A 19,862-nucleotide genomic window follows, 5' to 3' on the forward strand; every position below is an offset into this window, starting at 1 on the left:
AGTGGATAGAAGAGGTTTTCTCCTGCAAACTCCCCGTTGTGTTCAAAAGATCACAGGGTACTTGGAGATCCACACGACAACACAGTTACTCTCGCAGTAAACAACAAATACATCGTTAATGTAACTTTGCATGCTGAAACAGTGACCCCCGAGGTTGGAGGGTTCTTCGGTAATGAGAGGATATCTGGCCTTACAAGTTGTTTGCTGCCTTCGTTCGGCACCGCAGGTGTAAATTAGCGCTGCTTGGACGGTAAACGTCGAAACCAGCAGGGATCGGGGTCTGTGCCCACAGGGACCAGGAATGAGACCCGCCATCATCTCCTAATCATGGCTGTAATCACTCCTCTGCTCTGCCAGGAGGAGGATGTCCACTAGGGGGCGACATCACACAGCGTAACTCCATTCACATGGCACTGGTTTCACACTCTTAACATAGTAGATTTAGTGAAGTCCACGGTTAGATTTCTCATACAGCACCACGTGATCTCGGGGCACTTTACAGAGCAAAGTGAAGACCAATATTTTGATGTAGAATATGCCTGAATGGTAATTTAATTCAGCAGGTGTCTGTTGAGATTGTTTCCTGTTCCTCTCTGCTGTCAAGACATTAGTCGGTTCTGCTCAGAGGAAACGTTTCATCAATACAGGGAAGATTAAAGGACTCTTATCTCCCAAAAGTGCTTTGTAACGATTCAGCGTGCACCTGAGGCATCGGTTCACCCCGTCAGGCCCGTCTCGCTGTCTCAAGAGCTGACAGCCTCTGGCCCCGGGCCAGCCTTCTCGTCCATCTGGCGGTCAGAGGAGGAGGACTCGACGCGGATCTCTGGCAGCGAGCCTCGGTGAGGACCGGAGCTGGGTCCCTTCCAGTCCGGCTGGTCCTGTCTCGGCTCCCCCGCTGCTGACGGGACCGGCCGCGGGAGGCGGGGCGGTGTTATAAACGACTGGTGTCAGGACATCTTTTTTTTTTTTTTTTTTTTTTTTTACACGTCACGGCACAGTCAGCTGGAGGGGTTGAGAGAATGAGCAGGAGAAAGATGCATGGACATATTTGTCCATATTATTTCAACTTTAGAGTCATGACTGTGCGGGTTTCTCTTCCGTTGAGTAAGCAAAATATTTGAAAGACAAATGGGCACATTTAAAACTCTGTATCTCCCAAGTCATTTATTATAAAGACAAGCTGCTGGCTCAGTGGTCACAGTAGGACGGTCCCATCACTCTGTTGCAGACGACGGTCCCCTAATGTTTAGGCAAGTTAACAGAGCAGTGGTTCCCAAACTTCTTCTTTTTTTATCAGTTGCCAAGGTGATTAGTCCATTGACGGGAAATTCATGTATTTCGGTAGTTGATTCGTTGCTGTAGTTGTCATTTTTCCAGCAAAACTGAAAAACATTCCCTCTTAACATTTTCTTGACCTCATGCGACCGTAAACTTGAAAATCTTTGGCTTTTGTGTTGTTGGTCAGACAAAATAAAAACATTTAATTCAAGATGTCAATATGGATTCTGGGATTCTTTAGGTTTTTCACTTATCTCTGACATTTTATAGGACCAAACAAAAAGTGTTTACTTGAGGATATTATGGGCAGATCAACTGATCATGAAAATAATCACTTCTTGTGAGCTCGTAGCACCTCGGGTAAAAAGCCAAATAACGTTTTCAAATACATTTTGTAAGCCAGTGGTGGTAAAACCAATATTTCACCAAAAAAAACATAGCAATTTAAAAACCTCATTTTATATTTGAAGGGAAAAAGTTTTTCAAAATGTTTTTAATCGTGTCAAAGCCAATTCAGTCCCGGTCCTCAGAATTTGGGTATGGATGGACGGACGGATGAATAAATTCATCCTGTTCACATACTGTGGGAAACTCTGTGACAGAGAAAATAAAAAAAAAAAACCTGAAATGTTTTTTTTTTCACCAATGTCATGATTTTGTCCTTTCCGGAAGCGCGACGCAGCGGTTGATCTTGTGCTTCGCCGAGGGGTCTGTGCGAGGGGCAGCTGCTCGGGCTGTGTTTACATCTGCCCTGAACAGCGGTGAATCACCGCCAGCACCGATGCGTTGAAGTGCCGGGAGTCACTCTGGGCCCTCGTGTTTACAGTCTGCGGGGCCACATGTTTCAGACGAGAAGTGGAAAGTTCATCGCTCACCGAAGCCGCAATCCCCGAAACTTTGGGTTTGTAGCTCGCTGAGTGGGGGGGATGTCGGAGGACGTTTTATATATTATGATTATTATGTGTCATCGGGGCTGTCCGATGAGGTCGTGCATTTCTGCATCGTTGGAAATTACAGCGCTATTATATTTACTACAGCACATCTGACCTAAACGTTTCGTCCCAATTCCAGTCAGTTCTTTTCCATGACTTGGCAGCCGAGTTCAGCAAGTTTGAGCGGAGGAGTTACGTCATCAAGTTCGTCTTGACAACAGCTGGCCAGATTACACAACTGCACGGTTGTCAAATTATACAAACGCATTAAAATGAAGTGTTTATTCAAGCAATATAGGATTAAAATCCGCGTGCACCCACGCGATATGTGACAAAGTTTCTTCGAGCCGATTTGAAATTAATTACATGAAATCACATTTAACATCTGGTTGTCATGCAGTGTAATGAGAAGTTACTAAGAGAGCAATTATGGGAAAGTAGGAGTTATTTTTTATCAATGTGCTGTAATTTTTGTGTAAAAGGGTCCTTTTTGATAATATGTGAAATTAAGTTTGTTCTGATTTGCTTATTAAAAGTGGCAGTAATGAATTCTGTTCAACAAAAGACCCACTTACAGCGTAAGTGCGAGAGGAGTTGAACTGCGGTTGCTCTCATTTCTCTACCGTGTTTATTTCGTCTTAGCTTCTTTCAGCGCGTTGTTTTGGTTTCCCAGAATGCAAATCACCCAATCTACCTCAGGTACGGGCGTCGCGCTCCGCTGAAGTCTCGTCGAATTTTCTTCCGCGAGTTGAGCGGGTTTCCAGCAAAACCAGAGATGGAAAAAAATCTGCGACCACGTGTTTACTATAAAATCATTTTCCGTCAGTCTCTGCCATTACGCACTCATCAGTGCGCCCCAGGGGGAAATACAAGTCCATACGTTGCCTCTGATTTGCTGCGATGATGATGATATTCTTTCCCAATGGATCTGACTCCTCACGACGAAACCTAACCAACGTAACCAAATATGGCTGACTGACGTATCAAACTCATCTTAAGTCTTCCATGTCTTACTTTTTTTTTTCTCCCACAAACAGAGGGAAGAACGGAAACAACCCCCGACACCAAATCGCCGGCCAGACAGGGGCAGACGGTTCAGGAGGTGATGGATGTGGACGGGGTACATCTGGAGGAGGGCGCGCAGGAAACATCCCGGGGAGAGGACTCCGAGCTCAGCCTGAGTTTCCAGGGCTACGTCGCGGAGCTGCGAGAGTGCCAGAGCAAAATGAGGAACACCCAGATGCCCCAGAACGCACCAGAGGGCAAGGACAGCCAGACAGACCTTTACAAGGCCACAATTGTCTGAAGGGAACCCCCACTGCTGCACTTTCTAAGCCCGAGGCGCTGTCGTCGGAAAGAGAATTAGTCATCAAACGATGGGGCTGCATGTACAAGCTGTCAATGTCCTCTCCAAAAACAAAAAAAAACAACAACAAAAAAAAAATCGGTATTATCGTGATAGATATTGTATATTTGTTACAAATTCTGGCGGCTTCTTGTTGAGTTTTAGTACTGGTTGTGATTTTGGGACAGTGGTATGTTTTTGTTTTGGTATAGTTTAATAACTAAGTGCAAAGACATTCTATTTAGAGCCATGTTAGGCCGAAGACAACCATAGAAGAAACCTTAAACTGACTTCTGGGTACCAGCTTCTGATAAGGCATAAATTATACACGGGTTGAAACTTGAAATGAATGGGTTTATTAAAGGGTCATTGCTTGCCAATCAGCAATCAAAATGATAATGAATAGGCAAGGTGATGGTGCATTAATGAAGCTGTTAAGTAACAAACTTCTGGAAACATCTTAAAGTTTACAGAGTCCAGTAGCTCAGACTGAAATGTGATTAAAAGCTCCAGAAAGTAAAAAAAAATAAATACACAAAATGCAGTGCTAAATAATGAATTAACCATTTATTGAGCTTATTTATTACAGCTTCTTAACATAATATGTATTTTGACAAAATAAAAATAATAAATGACTGTTTACTGCAAGTCTTTTACCGGGGAAGGCTGTGCTATGCAGTTGAAAGCTCCCAAAATACAAGTAAGTGAGCCATGAGTTGTACTTTGTTTTGGTCAGAATGCCGTTGCCCTATTAGAAAGTGGTACCCACTGTAGGACCACATGCCAGACAGGACTCTGTTTCTAGGATCAAACGGGAGGCAAACCACAATGTTCTTGGATATCTGATTATTTCTTGTTTCATATTGTCTTCCTATGTTTTCCAGATAATACATGACGGTACTTTTATTGCCTGTACTTCCTACTTTTGTGGTTTTTGAGGTTGTCCAATTTTGTTGAATGATTAAAAAGCGTTGATGGCTGTAAATCCAACAGAGTCACACTCATGACTTTTGTCCTCTAGATCTGATCTGATCTGGGTAATTGGAAGGAATCCTTCGCCATTACGTCCTGACCTCTCACCGTCTTCATAATAATAAAAAAAAAACAACAACAAATTCTTGAAATATTTCTCTGGTAGTTTATAAGCCAAAGTCTTGAACTCACAGACCTGAATCGTCCTACTTGGAGGATGTGGCCAGCAAAAACACGTTTCCTAAGTTAGTCAGCATTGTCAATGATTAACGGTATCATTGTCTTCGTCGAACGGTTCCCTCTCTGAAGACCCTCTAGCTTCAGATGTGGGTTGGTCACTTATATGGAAGTGCTGTTCAGTCCTCCTCTTTGTATTTTTAGCTGGGGAGTGATTATTACAGCTGGTGAAAATTAGAGGTTTTAGATTATGGGACTGGAGAGTTTGTCTTGACGCAGCATGTCGGTGCTGGAATGCTGACAACTCCTGAAGCTGATAGTTGGGCTCAGCACTTTCATTCCTTCCTTATTTCAAAGGCACCTTCCTAATCGAGTTCTTCATTTGAACAGAATTGCTTCCAGATCCTAAAGTCACAATCCTGTCGGACGCTTTCTTATCTCAAACACCTTGAGATACAAGTCAGTGGTCCACCTGTGAATGTTTTGCTGTCTAAACTACTTCTCCCCTCTGCTTCTTTTTTTTTTTAAATCTATTTTAAGGTGGCTACTTCGCTGTGGCACAATGTATTGGGTCTCTTATTTTGAAAGTTAATTACTGCATTTGTCTTCGATGAACTTTGACAGACAAATAAGTAGAACAAGAAAGGAGATCATTTAAGATGACTTGAATTTTGTCTCGATCACGCTGAAAAAAATACAACATATCCCAGAATGAGATTTAAAAAAGACAAAGAATAAAAAAAAAATAAAAATAAAAAAAAGAGAAGTAAAGAACTTAAAGATAGAACTGCAGGGCACTTATGTGTAACATTGGTGGAATGACCAAAATTGCAGTTCAGTTAACTTTCCAATGCCATCACAGTTTCAACAACTAATAAACAATTGTGTTATGTGACGTAGAAAGTAACATTAACAACTGCTGCCGTGTTTCCTCGCCATCACCTCCGCCTGTGGAAAGTTTTGATGTGTCCCCTTCCGTGGATAAGTTGCGGTGATAAACCGTGGGCGTCTGCAGAGAAGGTGCTGAGGGGAACACCAGCCCGGGACGGAGGATCCCTCGGAGTGAGACGAGCGTGATGACGCAACGGGTTTACTCAATACAGCTTGACATCGTAAGGGACAGGATAATACTTGCAGGGTTTCCCACGTTTCCTATGACCATACGCAGGCTGAGGAGTCTGACACTGACAGATATAACGTGACGGACCCCCTTCCCGAGTTCAGGAAATTAAGTTTCTCCGGACACCCAAGGCAAGAGCAGACACAAACTTCCACGATGGCTCGCATTGCGCTGCTTTTTCTATGCTGTGTTTTCAGTGCAGGAGCGGTAAGTTTTGAACATCTTTACCTTCACCTGTGCGCGGGTTGTTGCTTTTTTTTTTTTTTTTTTTTTTTTTTTTTGGTGACTGCGTAAAAATCAATAACTTCTCTTCCTTGATTTCAGCAAATTTCAGTGACTAGATTTGAAGCAGTGATCTCCAGCGAGCCATACAAGGAGAACCGGAGAGGTGAGGTTTCACTTTAGTGCTGTGTTTAATTTAGAGGAAACACATGGGTTGAAAAAGTGAACGGTGATCAGCTTTAGTCACTGAAACAGTGATGGAGCTTTACATAAAGAATAAGGGCTCTAGTGTTTGTTTGTTTGTTTGTTATCTGCCTTAAATGATAAATAATTAACTGTGTGATGAGGGGATGCAGCTCCAGGATTTATATCCCCTCATCAGACAGTGAAATGAGTCCGAAGGGAAAAGCAAATGTTTTGGACACTTTCTCATTTCACTATTTTGTATTTTGCCCCATGTTGTGTGGTACAAAAGTCACTAACTTATGTATATATATTTTTTTCTTGCTCCGTTTCCAGTTCTTACTACAATGGGTAAAGAATGTAAATTCCCATTTCGTCAGGGTGGAAGAATCCATCATCACTGCATCGCCATCCTCGCCACAAGACCCTGGTGAGTCCCTATGAGCTGGAACTACTGTTTTGGTTCCAATGAACAATCCCTAACAAGTGTAACAGCTCAACAAGTGACAAGCAGAAGTGCTGCCTCGTCATATTCCTTCAGACACACACTCATAGACCGTCTCTACGTCACTCCGACAAGTGTTACATCACAGCTTTTTGCCATTTCCCTAAAAGAACACAAACATGGGTATTTTCCATCAGGCATTGCAGTGGTACAGTTTGTGGACTTGTTGGAAGGGACACTGTGTAATTTGGGTGTATACAACTAATTACAGCTCACAGTGATGAGAGATTTATGCAACGGTGTCTGCAGAACACACATTTTTTCATGAGGCAATGAGCGAAAATCCTTTAATAAGAGGCTCATTACTGATTTGTCAGAAGGGTTTGTAATGGGTTTTTTTTAGGTTTTTTTTTAAATCATAATACAGTGTTATCATAACCAACTGTTCGTGAAGGTCACATAGTATAAGAAAGACTGAAGTTGTGACTAAAGCTGAGGTTTGTAGTACATGTACTACTGCACACAGTTTATCCTCAGGCTGTATACACAGCTGCCACAGTAAAACCCTCATAATGCTTTTTTTTTTTTTGTATTGCCTGAGATTGTGACACAGCAACAAAATCCTCTTTTATATTATTTTGGAAAAAACAACCAAAGACTCGCTGAACGGCTTTCGACTCATCATTATTTGGAAGTCAGACAGGAGGGGTGGATGCCAACAAGTCAGAGCAGCGTGTATTGCAATTATATATGGCCCAACATCTCTGGTCCACCGACACATCAAGTTACAGCAATATGACCCTGCGTGCTTTTGTGATGTGCTCATTGGCTGGATGTCAAAATCGGTTTGCCATTATGTACCGCAGGTTTAATAGGTGGAGGTATGTCGGTGTTAGTTTGATGAAATTAGTGGATGATTGATAGAGTTAGTGAGTGTCGGTTGGAGAATAATGGAGCCGGGTGGAGAATAATGTATAAACAATGTTCATGTCACAATATCTATATGTACAAATCCTACAGAATAACAGGACTAACTGTCCACAGAAGAGTTGTCAGGTTCCACTTCGCTACTCTGGTTCTTTGAGCTAACATCAACATGAATACATCAACATGCTCGTGTGCATGAAATGTTTGGCAGACAATGTTTCCTGTGTTCACTATTTTAGATTAGCCCTTCAGCATGTTAACATTTGCTAATTTGAACTACAAACAACGAGATGATGGGACTAGATAATGATGCAGGATGAAAAGTAAAAAAAAATGTTGAGATAAAATCTCTTTTTTAACAGTGACCTGTCCAAATAAGCATAAAGTTACTTGTAAGGTGCACGTTAATAATTAAGTACTCTCAATAAATTGTTTCAAAACAAGACATTAGAGGTACGGAGCAATAACAAAATTAATTTTGCATTAAAGCAAGTCGATTTTGTGGTAACACCAGTTAGATTTGGTTTAAAACAGGTTTGAGAGATGAGCGAGGTTAGATTGAGTCTAGCCTGCTGCTCATTCTTAGACCGGGCCGTAATACAATAAACTATTTTTAAGTCTCAGGTCACACAAGTAGCACCTTTAAGCCTAACCTGTCGTTGGACATACGCAACAAATTTAGAGCATTGGTAATCTGTCCAGAATAGCTTTGTACATTAATAAATACCAGTGCTGAAGCCTGCGTAAAGCAAGTGGAAACCATTCAACCAACATTTACAGTGCAGTGTCGTGTAGTTGAAAGCAGCGTGATAAAGACCGAGACAAGCAACTCTGTAAACTGTATTAGTGTAATCCAGTAGAGAATAGGACATTTATATCTTACATGAGGATGAAGAGAAGGATGACTTTTATCTATAAAAGTAACCCAAAGTAATCTTGAGTTTCTTGATTAGACTTTCAGGGATGGAACCTTTGAATTCGTAGGTGCAAACAGCACAGGTCTAGTTTGGTTTGCAATATACAAGTAGTTTCAGATCAATGAGGGCATGCTGCAGTGACTTCAAGTCAGACTGCAAGTTGGACTGTACCATCAGCAAAACAGGTGGTCCGTTGAATGTTTCAAAGGGGCACATATATCATTGATATTTAATTAGAAAAAGTGGAGGCACCAGAATAAAGCCCTGGGGAACTCCCTTTTTCAGAACAACAGGATCATCTTCATATTGTCTCACAATACATGTATTTCCTAGCCCCAATTTCCTTGTAGATGTTTATTTGGTTTATAATCTAGACGACTTGTTGGTGGCTGTATTATATTTCTGTTTCCTTTGTCGCAGGTGCTCTCTCACACACAACTTTGACCGGGACAGGCAGTGGGGCTTCTGCGCACCAGAGAAAACTCACAGTCAGTTCACCGGTTAGTTAACGACAAACTACCCAATTGCTTTTTGTTCTTCCCGTAAATTGTGTTTTGTCCTGTTTTGTCTCTTTCAGTTTCTGTCCACATGTCTCGTAGAATCACAAATCCGTGTCGGGTGAATCCGTGTCAGAATGGAGGCGTGTGCACGCGCATCCCACACAGACGCTCGTTTGAATGCTCCTGTCCCGAGAGCTTCACCGGCACACTGTGTGAGCAAAGTAGGTAGCCTTGGTTGTTATTACTATTTTGTCAATTCAAAGCGTTTTTTTTTTTTTTTTTAATATTTCAATGTTTGTGCAGTATTAGCAGGACGTGTCATAGTTAACAATTGCCCCACTAGAAAATCCATTGCTGAACATAAAGCCTCAAATTCTGCTTTTGTCAGATCCTATTTTCTCTCTACTTCCTGAATTGAGTGTTTTCATATCAATGTGCACGTTAAGCTGCTTACTGTCAATCATCTGACAGCCACAGACGGAAACACAATCTCCTCAGAAACATGTCAACAAACTCCTTCATCACATTCATGTTGCATAAAAGAAACATATGTTGACGGGATTAAAGAGTTTATCTCCTCTAGATTTCATTACATTAGCTTTATTGATGTGATGTGATGGAAAAGTTCCTTTCTGACTGTGTCAGTAATTTTACAATAGTACCTTTAATCAAGGATCTATTTACAAGCTTTTTTTCCTGAGCTTTCAACCTCAACTCATCGTCTTAATCAGCAAATAGAGTTGTGCTTGATTGGCATTTAATTAGTTTCGACCCTTTTTAACATCATGACAACTAAACCAACAAATTACATCAGAGCAATGTCCATTTGCTCATATAGACAGTGATCTCACTGCTCAAAGCCTGGGTGAGATTATTATGTTCAAAAAGAAAAGATGAAAACTGTTTTTATATTACTTTCAGAAGAATTTGAAATGGCTGTTTTTTGTTTTTTTTTGTCAAACTACTGTTGAAATTTCAAACACTCCTTTTCTTCCCTCCCTTTTAATATTCAGTGTCAGAGAAGTCAATAGAAAATCAGTTATCCGCATATGAAGTAATATAAATTGCTCGCTACAAAAACAAACATAAAAAAAACCCAAAAAACCTCTACCCACTTTGAATGCACCCTCAGCCATTAAGAAATGTGCTCTGAACGCTCCGCTGGACTCTTCAATCTCCGCTCACGTTTCAACCTGCCACCTTTTGTGTGTCGTGTCGGCCTTTCAGAGAAGTGCTACGAAACCGTACACCTGCGCTATTATGACACCGGAGAGTCTTGGGGACGGATTCACCTCCGCAACGTGGAACAGTGCACATGTGTGGCCGAGGAAATCAAGTGTGAAAGAGCCCACTACACAAGTAAGACGCACTACCTGCTTCCGTTGTCACGCTCCAACTGTGTCTCGTCTTTGCTTTTGTTGGGATGACGAGAGTGAAACCAAATACGGTGCCGTTACGATTAGTTAAACACTATTCATGAGACAAACTGCCAAATTGAGGTAAATGAGGTACATTTTTTTTGCTGAAAACAACAAATAAAAATATACAACTAAAGATGCAACAAGTACTACCTGAGTAAACTTTCTGCGGAGCTTGATTTCTCCTCTTGGCATGAAAAGTGCTTTTTTTTTTCCTCGATCCAAATCACCCCTCAGCGGCAGATATGAAAGATGGGCCCTACCCTTTCTTTGATCACAGCACCATAGTTACAAGAGTAACTTCGCCGTGGAAGAAAAGACAGATTATATGACTCACTGTGAATCAGGAATGGTGTTTTAGGACACACCCTATGGGTCCATAAGGTGCTTTTATCTCAATGGGGGGATGTTCGTGGGCATTTAACAGATTCCCTGACACAAAGCCCAGATGATGTTTCATGCTCCCAGTGCTCAAACTCTTTTGTCACGATGCGAGGAGCTTATCTTACAGTTGTCATGGAAAAAACAAATCTTTCCGTTCCGCTGATCGAACCTGAATGTTCCTCGATATGGTTTTCAGTTCGTATTTTTGGTTTTGTGCTGAGATCAGTTTTATCTCTCGTCTTATCTGAATTCAAATTAAAGTGACGGATTCATCTGCCAAAACACAGACGCCTGTGCTCGTCAGGTGAACTCAGTACACATGTGGAGACATTGTTCTCCAGCATATTTTTCAGATATTGCAGTGTTTCTTAAGGGAGTCCTCCGGGCCAGATATACAGTATTAGATTTACATTAGAGCACAGAGCTGCAAGGCACATTTCAGGAGTGCGATTTATTTAGTTAGATTTTTTTTTTTCCTCTCTGTCAGTAAACAGTTGCCTGTTGACACATGTAGCCGACAGAGCAGCCTTGGAGTTTATTTGGTGTCATGTTTGTGGCCACACGACAAACTTAATTCCAGTATTCTTCTCGTTCATTTTTTTGACGTTAACACATCTTGGGCATCTGTCTCTGTATCGGCTTAATGCTCCACTTCCACCATGTTCGGCAGCGAGTCACAAATTTGATCTGTCGGTCTCCGTTTGGTGTGGGACATGTAGCGGAGCTTTTTTTTGTTTGTTTTTTTTTACCAAAAACAAAAGAAACAAACAGTTGCCTGCTGCAATTGCTGATGAGAACAATGGAAAGCTAAACAGTAAAGTTGCAGGCCAGAAAACCAAAGCGGGGAGTTATAAGACGTTAAAAAAAACAAAACCCTGCTGAGTAGAAATGAAGAGTCCCTGCAGCTTTGTTCAGACTGCCGGTAAATCAGATTTGTTTTTGAAATCAGATCTGGAGTGAGACACATCTGTAGAAAACCGATTGAAAGCACATCTTAAAATCACCTCTGAACGTGGTTTTGATTTGCAAAAATGAACATTTCACGTGTTTTTTTTTAAATTTTTAAGCCAAGACTTTGTGACCCTTTTCACATGACACTTCACTTCATCTCCAACAATGGCAATGCAGTAGGAATCATGAAACAAACATTTAAAACGTTTATAGGTAATGATAAAATGTGACACTGTGTGTGTGTGTGTGTGTTGACGTGTCCAGTGTGCCGTACGAACCCGTGTCAGAACGATGGAGCGTGCCGGCTGATCACGTCCACCGGCAGGGAGGTGTGCAACTGCAGACGTGGCTACAGCGGAGCGGACTGCAGCCTCGGTAAGTCACAGCAACTCTGTGAGGAAATACACGACGTGCTCTGACTAAATAGCATCATTATAATCTAATGAAAAAAAAACAACAAAAAAAAAAACAGGACTCACATTTTCTGATTAGTGCGATCAGCATACAGCCAGACAGAGTTGTTCTTACCTGCTTTTATCAGGCAGGCGAAGGACATTCTTTATGTAGGTTTTGTCTACACGGTGCATGCGTGTTCATGCATGTGTGTGTGTGTGTTAATTCGTTTGATTAGTGGTAGCAGGTGTAGACAAAAGCAAGCTGCTAAAATTGTACTGGAGCTGTTGTCATTAATGCACAGACCTTCAACTGCATTGTCTTTCTGATTGTTTACATACCTGCGATTTACTGTGGAAACAAGACACGGTAGAGATTATTATTATTATTGTTATATGTTTTTGCGTGTGTGTGTGTGTGTGTGTGTGCGCAGAGCCGGAGACAGAGTGCTATAACAGCCGGGGCACAGGTTACAGAGGGGTGGTGGGCACCGTGGTGTCGGGCGCCCGGTGTCTGCGGTGGAACTCGGACCTGCTGTTTGACGAGCTCCATGTGGGCACGGTGGTTGCATCACCCCTCAGGGGCATCGGGGAACATGCCTACTGCAGGTGTGTGTGTGTGAGTGTGTGAGTGTGTGTGTGCTGAAACATCCTGCCAGATGTAGATTTCTAGTAGCATCACGACAGAGAAACGTTAGGTTGTAATCGTACTTCCAGAAGTGTTTATATACTCACCCCTGCAGTTGCTCACAGATTCAACTTAATGTTTCAAAGACTTTCAACCAGCTGGAAATATTTAAATACAGCACTGGTAGCTAAAGAACCAACGGGCTTATCTGAAAACACCAGATTTCCTTAAACTACTTCCTTGAATTTATTTTAAAGTTGCAACATCCGACTTTTCACCAGGAGCTAAAAAAAGCTGCGTGCCCCCCTTATCGGTCAACTTCATGTGCCAACACTTGTCACTCATGGACGATCTACTTCGAGCACACCAGCAACCACAAAGAAAACACCACTTAAAGAAGCACATGGTGAATGTAGCCCACGATTAAAAAAAACAACAAAAAAACATGTTTGTTTTTTTCTGTGGTGCATTCACTCTTCCTCCAATTTCTTATTGCTTCCCTCAGCTGTTGTTGTTGCTATGACGACCCAGCAGCCGTGCGAGATACCCGCTGCAAACGCGACGTGTCAAAGAAAACGTCAACGAAAAATCCAATTACAGGCAAACGTTTAGGCTCAGATGGATTCGTGTACATTCACTGCTGGTTTATTGCTGGAAAAGTTGCATATTTGCAGCTTTAACACCTACGAGAATCATCACACACACACACGCACACACACACACACACACACACACACACACACACACACACTCACTCTCTGTCCGCCGTGTTTCTGTGTGTGTAGAAACCCAGATGGGGACAAGAAGCCGTGGTGCTACACGCTAAATGACAGCGCCATCTCCTGGGAGTACTGTGACGTCCCGTCCTGTGTGATGGCTGTGTGTGAGTAAACAGGGCACGGGGAAGCAGTTCATTATGCTGTTGTTGTTGTTGTTATTTTTGTCAGATTAGAAATCCTAGCGTGTTAAAGAACTCCGTATTTATTTAGTAATTTAGTTGGTGCTATCAGTGCAGGGGTGTATTCGGCACGCTTTGGTGCTTTACTATAAAATACACGTTAGCTTGACCAGACCGCCTGATTTTGCTTTTATCAGTTGCTTTTATTATTATTATTATTGTTGTATTCTCACCTTCTCCGCATTATTGATTCAGATCTGTTTGTGCAATTTTTTGGGCCTTATTGTTGAGGTAAATCAAAGCCCAACAAACGCCAGACCTTTTTTTCATGGCATATTTAAATCAGCGGCCCTTGTTTGAGGCCCACTGTCTGAACTCTTCAATTCATCATTACAGAGTATGAGAAGTTATTCATTAAGGTCACCCAGTGCAACAATATTTTCTCTCTCAGCCTTGTTTATATGACACAGTCAATGCCTCTGGATTAAATGCCTCCACATTTAATTAGAAATCCTGTTTGTTTTTGATGAAGCGTTTGTGATAAAAAAAAAAACTAAAAAAAACCCCGCGGCTGATCTCCGCTGAGTCACGTCGCTCTCTGAAGTTGAATTCAGCCAAGTTGACTGGTTTAGTGAAAGAGTTTTTTTTGTTTTGTTTTTTTAAACCTGAGCTGGATGAGATGCGGGGGATATAAGTCATGACTCACCCTGAATCAACACGTCATGTCAGGTGGAGCCAAATGTTTATGCGGTGAGTGGGATGTGGCACAGTCGTGATACCAGGGTTGTGCACAGATTTCACAAGCTTTTCTCCATCTGCTGTGGCCTCCTTAACGTATGATTTGCGGCGAGAGGACACTCTGTCATCCGAATATTATCACCCTATAGAACAGCCCTTTTTGGTGGGTTTTTTTTTTGTGCTTCTTGCAGGGGGAAATCAGCCGGCGGCAAAATCAAAATTCAGAAGAGGTATTTAGGAGTAAAACATTGTAGATGCTAGACTAGTTCGTAGTCGTTTAGTTGTAGTTCTTTTTTTTTTTTTTTTTAGAAAGTTGTAGTTTCTAGTTGCAACTGTACTTCTAAGTTTGACATCTTTTTTTTTTTTTTTTAACTTGTTTCAGCTTCATCTCGAAGGATTTACCCGCTCAACGTCCGGCCTCCCATTAAAAAACCCGACTCTTCCCAGCTGGCCAGAAAGCCCGTGTGTGGGACGAAGCACAAGAAGAGGTTATCGATAGCCCGGGGGCGGATAATGGGCGGGAACGCTGCCCTGCCGGGCACTCATCCTTGGATGGCGGCTATTTACATCGGACAGTCGGACTTCTGCGCCGGCAGTCTGATCTCCTCCTGCTGGGTCGTCTCTGCGGCGCACTGCTTCTTCCGCAAGTATGTCGTGGATTCACTTTGGCATGAACGCTGGAAAAACAGACGGAGGTTTGAGTCATTGGGCCTTTTTTAAGGGAATTTCTGCGAGCTAAAAGACATGTTTTGTTCTTGAGAGCCCTTATCGGTCTGTGTATAAAAGGCTGAAAGCATTTAGAGTGAGATAAGTAAAGAAAAAAATCCTCCAGAAAACGTGTGTGATTCTCTGCTGTGGAGTCGAACTGTTTTCTGACCGCTGTAGCTGGAGAAGAGGTCCCAACTCAAACGGCTGTGACCCCTCAACATCACCGCATCACGAACGCGCTATATTTAGACAAGAATCCAGTTCGAGGAAAACCTAAAAACGTCTCATGATGTTTACATGCAGATGCATGCACTTCACTCTGACATCAGTGAACAGGCTGCTGCCTCTGTTCAAGTTCAGAGGTCTTTAGCTTGAAGTCATGACACTCGACTGAAGTATCAGATTTCACCAGACCGGCTGTTTGAAGAAGATCCAGTTTGTTGTCTCTGCAAGGTTTCACGTTCACTATTCAACTGGATTTTAGTACCATCCGGGATTTGATGAGGTTGTTTGAAGCGAGCGATATTCATTTCACCCCGCTGTTCAAAAAGTGTTGAACATAATGAATGACACACTAGGGATTTAAATATAAATATAATAGTTGTGGTGCTTAAGGTTTATCTTTAGATTAGTGCTTGAAGAAAGGCCATGGGAGCAACAAAATCCAGTTCAGATCATGTGAACGTAGCTTCTGGGTCTGAAAAATGAGGCTGATCCAGAAGTGCTTCAAGCTGCAACACCACCGAGTGCCACTAGGGGTCGGCTCCAAAAAGTGTCCAGCTCCATAGACTCATATTCAACTTCTCTCATCAAAAACAAAGCCAGTAAATTTGTTCCATTGATCTTTATGGTGTTGTTAGCTGAAGTCACTCCTTCTTATTAGTTTTTTAGCGGCCCATCTGAAAATAGTGTCATTATTAATTCGGAAATAAGCCTCAAAAAGCCGTGTCTGTTTGATTGACAGGCCTGCGGTGCAGTCAGGTTTCAGCTATCGGTGGGCGGGACGTAGTGCCCTCGGGTTTCCAATCGGATCGAGTCTGATCGCCCGCTCGCTCCTCCCCGGCTCGCCCATATATGGGCACTTCTGGTTCTGTTATGAACCAGCAAGATGGCGTCGGCCGAAATCTGAACTGGGGGCTTCATTACGTCCGTTCACAAACCAATGGGGGACGTCACTTCGCTCGGTTCAGATACACTTTTATGTCAATCTGCTCATTACGTCCTTTCCCTACGTTTCCTGTCAACCTCTACTGGTACTTTGCAATAAAGGCAAAACGTGGCTAAATTGTGCTGCTGAAAGAAACATCGTGGTGAGGCGTCCACTCTGGAGTTGTTGAGTTAACCTGGTTCAGGACTGGAAACGTCAACCCAGCAGACTTTTCTCATGACTCGAAAAAATGTTACGTTATTGTGGGGTGCCACGAGCGAATACTTTGTTGTACCATTGATGAAAAACATAAAACGTCTGTCCGCAGCCCGCTGAAGTCTCAAATTCGTGTGGTGCTCGGCCAGCAGAACTTTAACATCACCGGTCCGAACACCCGGACGTTCGGAGTGGAGCAGTACGTCTTTCCGAAACAGTTCTCAGTGTTCAATCCAACGCTGCATGACATTGGTAATCATTAAATGTAAACACACACGCACACGCACACGCACACACACACACACACACACACACACACACACACACACATAGCAGTGACTCATAAACTTGAAGACCTCCTGTCCCAGTTCAAAACACACAGTGTGTGCACAGCTGTGCGTCACTGAACAGCTGTGTCCCTGCGCTCCCCCGCATGAGCGCGCACACACACACGCACACACACACGCACACGCACACACACACACACACACACACACACACACACACACACACACACACACACTCACTCACTCACTGACAGTCGGGCGTGGCACTTTCATGCGACAACGGAGTCTCCAAGTCTGCCACTTGCTCCATAACTTTTTGCTGTTTCATGACATTACATTCTGCTCGCCAGTTCTGATCAAGCTGAAGAAGCAGGACGGGCGGTGCGTGAGGAGGACCCCATTCATCAGGCCCATCTGTCTGCCAGACAAAAGCACCACGTTCCCCGATCATTACTGCTGCACCATTAGCGGCTGGGGACATATGGATGAGAGTGAGTGATGAAGACACCGTTTCAGTTTCGTCGCGGTAACAGCTGTTTCCATTTGTACACAGAAACTGAGAGCATTTTTATTTAATTTCTTTTATGCGCACCACTAATGAAAGAAATCCTCCGTTTTACATTAAAACAACAACAGCAGAGCATGCTGTATTTGTGTCAGCGGTAATTTCACTTTGAATTTCACTTTATTTAATGCATGTAAAAGAAGAATTGTCTAAATCCTGGCCGCAGTCCTGTTGAAGTGAATGAGGTTTCACTTTCCTGTACTTTAATGGTTATAAAATGGGTTTCATTGCACAGAGGCGGAGGGGTACTCCACCCTGCAGGAGGCGGGAGTGAGACTCACTCCTCAGGACACCTGTAAGAAGCCAGACATTTACGGCAACCACGTCACTGCCGACATGATTTGCGCGGGGCTCAACGGCTGCGTCGACGCGTGCCAGGTAGGAAAACATTTCCAGGCAGGTGGCGATTATTAAATCATCTTCTGCCAGTGAGGCGCTTCGTATCCCAGAACAGCATCCAAATGGAGACGTCACTTAAATTAAAAAAAAAAAAAAAAAAATCTACTGCAGGTTGATTCAAACGGCGCTGTGCGACAGACTGGGATCAAATCTGTTCACCTTTGTCATAATGTTTTGATTTCAGTTTTTTTTTTTTACTATCTACTTACTAGTATTATTTAACAGACACAGAACAGAAAGTACAAACATGCAGTGAGGAAGACTGTTGATCCAGGATTGGGTTTTGATGCTGCGCTCATAAGCAACTGGGACGTGACAATGTGGGAAAACACACCTGAGTAGTGTCAAGTAGGTTTGACGTTGCCATGGCAACCTTTGGGATGAAAGGAAGACGTATACTGACTCAGCATCAAAATAAATCACTCTGTGGTTAATTTAGGCCGCGGCTAATTACAGCAGGGCGTTGTGACGTTAAACGACACTTCACAACTGCTTTCATAAATTTGTCTTCATCGTGTAGGTAGTTTGTTGTGTACGGTAACGGACAGAAATCAAAGTCATGTGGACAAATGGGAAATGTTCCCAAACGCAACATAGAGCCATTATTAAACTTGTGTAAAGTCCCTCCTAAAGCTCATTTTAGCTTGCTCGATTAGTCTGACCTTGTTGTCGTACTGTTTTTTTTTTTTTTAAATTGGAGGTATATTTTGTAAGTTTTGTGAAATGTAATTTGACAATTTTCCAGTTTGTGTTTGTTATTTTTGTTGTTCTTTTGTTATTTAACCTCATTTTGATAAATCGTAAAACCCTAAATGGGCAAGCTAGTTTTTTTTAATTTTTTTTAAAATTTTTTAAATTATTGAAGGAATATTGGAAATTATAACTGATCAACAAGTGTTCTGTGCAGAACGAACTCAGAGCCCACACCGCCGTTACCTCGGCCGACTCGAGGTATCGGACTAATGGAAGAGCCCTTCACATGGCAGCAGGGGGTCTCCTGAGTGGGGGGGGAAGTTGGTGAGGGTGAGCTTCAGAGACATCAGCAGCGCCAGACTACCTACTCGACCAGGATGTGTAGAATATTTGAGCTCCTTCCTCTTAGATTAAATGTCACAGTTGTACTGTTTACTCCGCGGGCAGAGTGCAATTTTTAGTAATATATTAGGTTTCAAGTGTGTGAGTCAGCTGTTTGTGCGCCTCCACTTTGATCCGTGCTTGTATGTTTATGCGTGTGGACCGTATGTGTTTCCCCCCCCCAGGGTGACTCCGGGGGCCCGCTGGCTTGCGGGAGGAATGATGTCAGCTTCCTGTACGGGATCATCAGCTGGGGAGAGGGCTGCGGCCGCTCTGGGAAACCTGGAGTTTACACAAAAGTGGTGAATTATATGGACTGGATCGATTCAGTGCTCGGACGCCAACCCAAGGCTTCATGAATGTACATTATGTTTAGCATGTGAGATGTTGCACAATATTATTTTGTAACTGTTTTATTATTTTATTATTGTAATGTTTGTTGAAGTTTATTGGTTATCTTTCTAACTGTGAAATATTTTGTGACTGAATAAACCTTTACTGACTTGATAAAACTTTTTGAGTGTCTTTGAGACCAATTAAGGAGCTTCAGACAGTTAAAGTACTTTGATAGAAAGACCCCAGCTCAAGGTCAACTTACTGGCTTTTTTCAGGAGCATTCAGCTAAATGCCATGCTCTTTAGCTGCAGATGGACTTTACTCAGTTATCATGAAGATGGTCGAATTTCATACTTGGGCTTTTTTTTCTCTTTTTAATTGGGCATCAAAGTTCATTTTGACCCTGCACGTAGAAGTCGGACAAAAAATACCCAACTGAAGGTTCGCTTTTTAAAATCTTTTTTAGGAGTTTTTTTTTTTTCACATCATGCTGTCTTTATGAAGAGTCTCCGTCCCTCACTTGTTAAATGAAGAATTTAATGCTGACGCTTAAAATAGAAAACCTGCATTTGCACACCAATATATATAAATACATATTTCTCATATACTTGTGATTATATGCGGAGATTTTACAGATTTGATGTGCCACTTCCAATTCCAACTTTTCCCGACTTTTATTTGGATTTTTAGTGCAGTTTAGCAC

The 19,862-nt window shown here is 42.4% G+C and overlaps 2 protein-coding genes across 6 annotated transcripts in view; both read left to right on the plus strand.

Annotated features, from left to right (window-relative positions):
* rgs12a (regulator of G protein signaling 12a) overlaps positions 1-4,545 on the plus strand; it is a 36,345-nt gene extending 31,800 nt beyond the window's left edge. For all 5 annotated transcript variants that reach the window (XM_069169756.1, XM_069169757.1, XM_069169759.1 and 2 more), the window contains one exon: positions 3,248-4,545. In XM_069169756.1, the coding sequence (XP_069025857.1) occupies positions 3,248-3,516 (269 nt within the window). In that variant the 3' untranslated portion in view covers positions 3,517-4,545. The remainder of the gene's footprint in view (positions 1-3,247) is intronic.
* A 1,189-nt stretch (positions 4,546-5,734) lies between these two features.
* Positions 5,735-19,329, plus strand: LOC138210667 (hepatocyte growth factor activator). Its single transcript, XM_069169947.1, has 14 exons — positions 5,735-6,031; positions 6,149-6,212; positions 6,566-6,659; positions 8,939-9,006; positions 9,096-9,239; positions 10,246-10,377; positions 12,036-12,146; positions 12,598-12,772; positions 13,577-13,674; positions 14,810-15,074; positions 16,611-16,750; positions 17,136-17,276; positions 17,586-17,728; positions 19,009-19,329. Exons 1-14 carry the CDS (start codon positions 5,981-5,983, stop codon positions 19,180-19,182), a joined length of 1,800 nt encoding a protein of 599 aa, XP_069026048.1. The 5' UTR covers positions 5,735-5,980; the 3' UTR covers positions 19,183-19,329.
* Positions 19,330-19,862: the final 533 nt, after the last annotated feature.

Source organism: Embiotoca jacksoni, unplaced genomic scaffold, assembly GCF_022577435.1.
Source record: "Embiotoca jacksoni isolate LCO1_2020_lvr unplaced genomic scaffold, fEmbJac1.0.p SCAF_47, whole genome shotgun sequence".
In the NCBI taxonomy this organism is placed as follows: Eukaryota; Metazoa; Chordata; class Actinopteri; family Embiotocidae; genus Embiotoca; species Embiotoca jacksoni.

What these genes read in the sequence shown, in the direction of transcription:
- LOC138210667 (XM_069169947.1), top strand. Translation starts at nt 5,981, where the DNA reads ATGGCTCGCATTGCGCTGCTTTTTCTATGCTGTGTTTTCAGTGCAGGA. An exon ending in ATACAAGGAGAACCGGAGAG is followed by an intron (nt 6,213 to 6,565) that starts GTGAGGTTTCAC and finishes CTCCGTTTCCAG; the next exon opens with TTCTTACTACAATGGGTAAA. An exon ending in GGGGAACATGCCTACTGCAG is followed by an intron (nt 12,773 to 13,576) that starts GTGTGTGTGTGT and finishes CTGTGTGTGTAG; the next exon opens with AAACCCAGATGGGGACAAGA.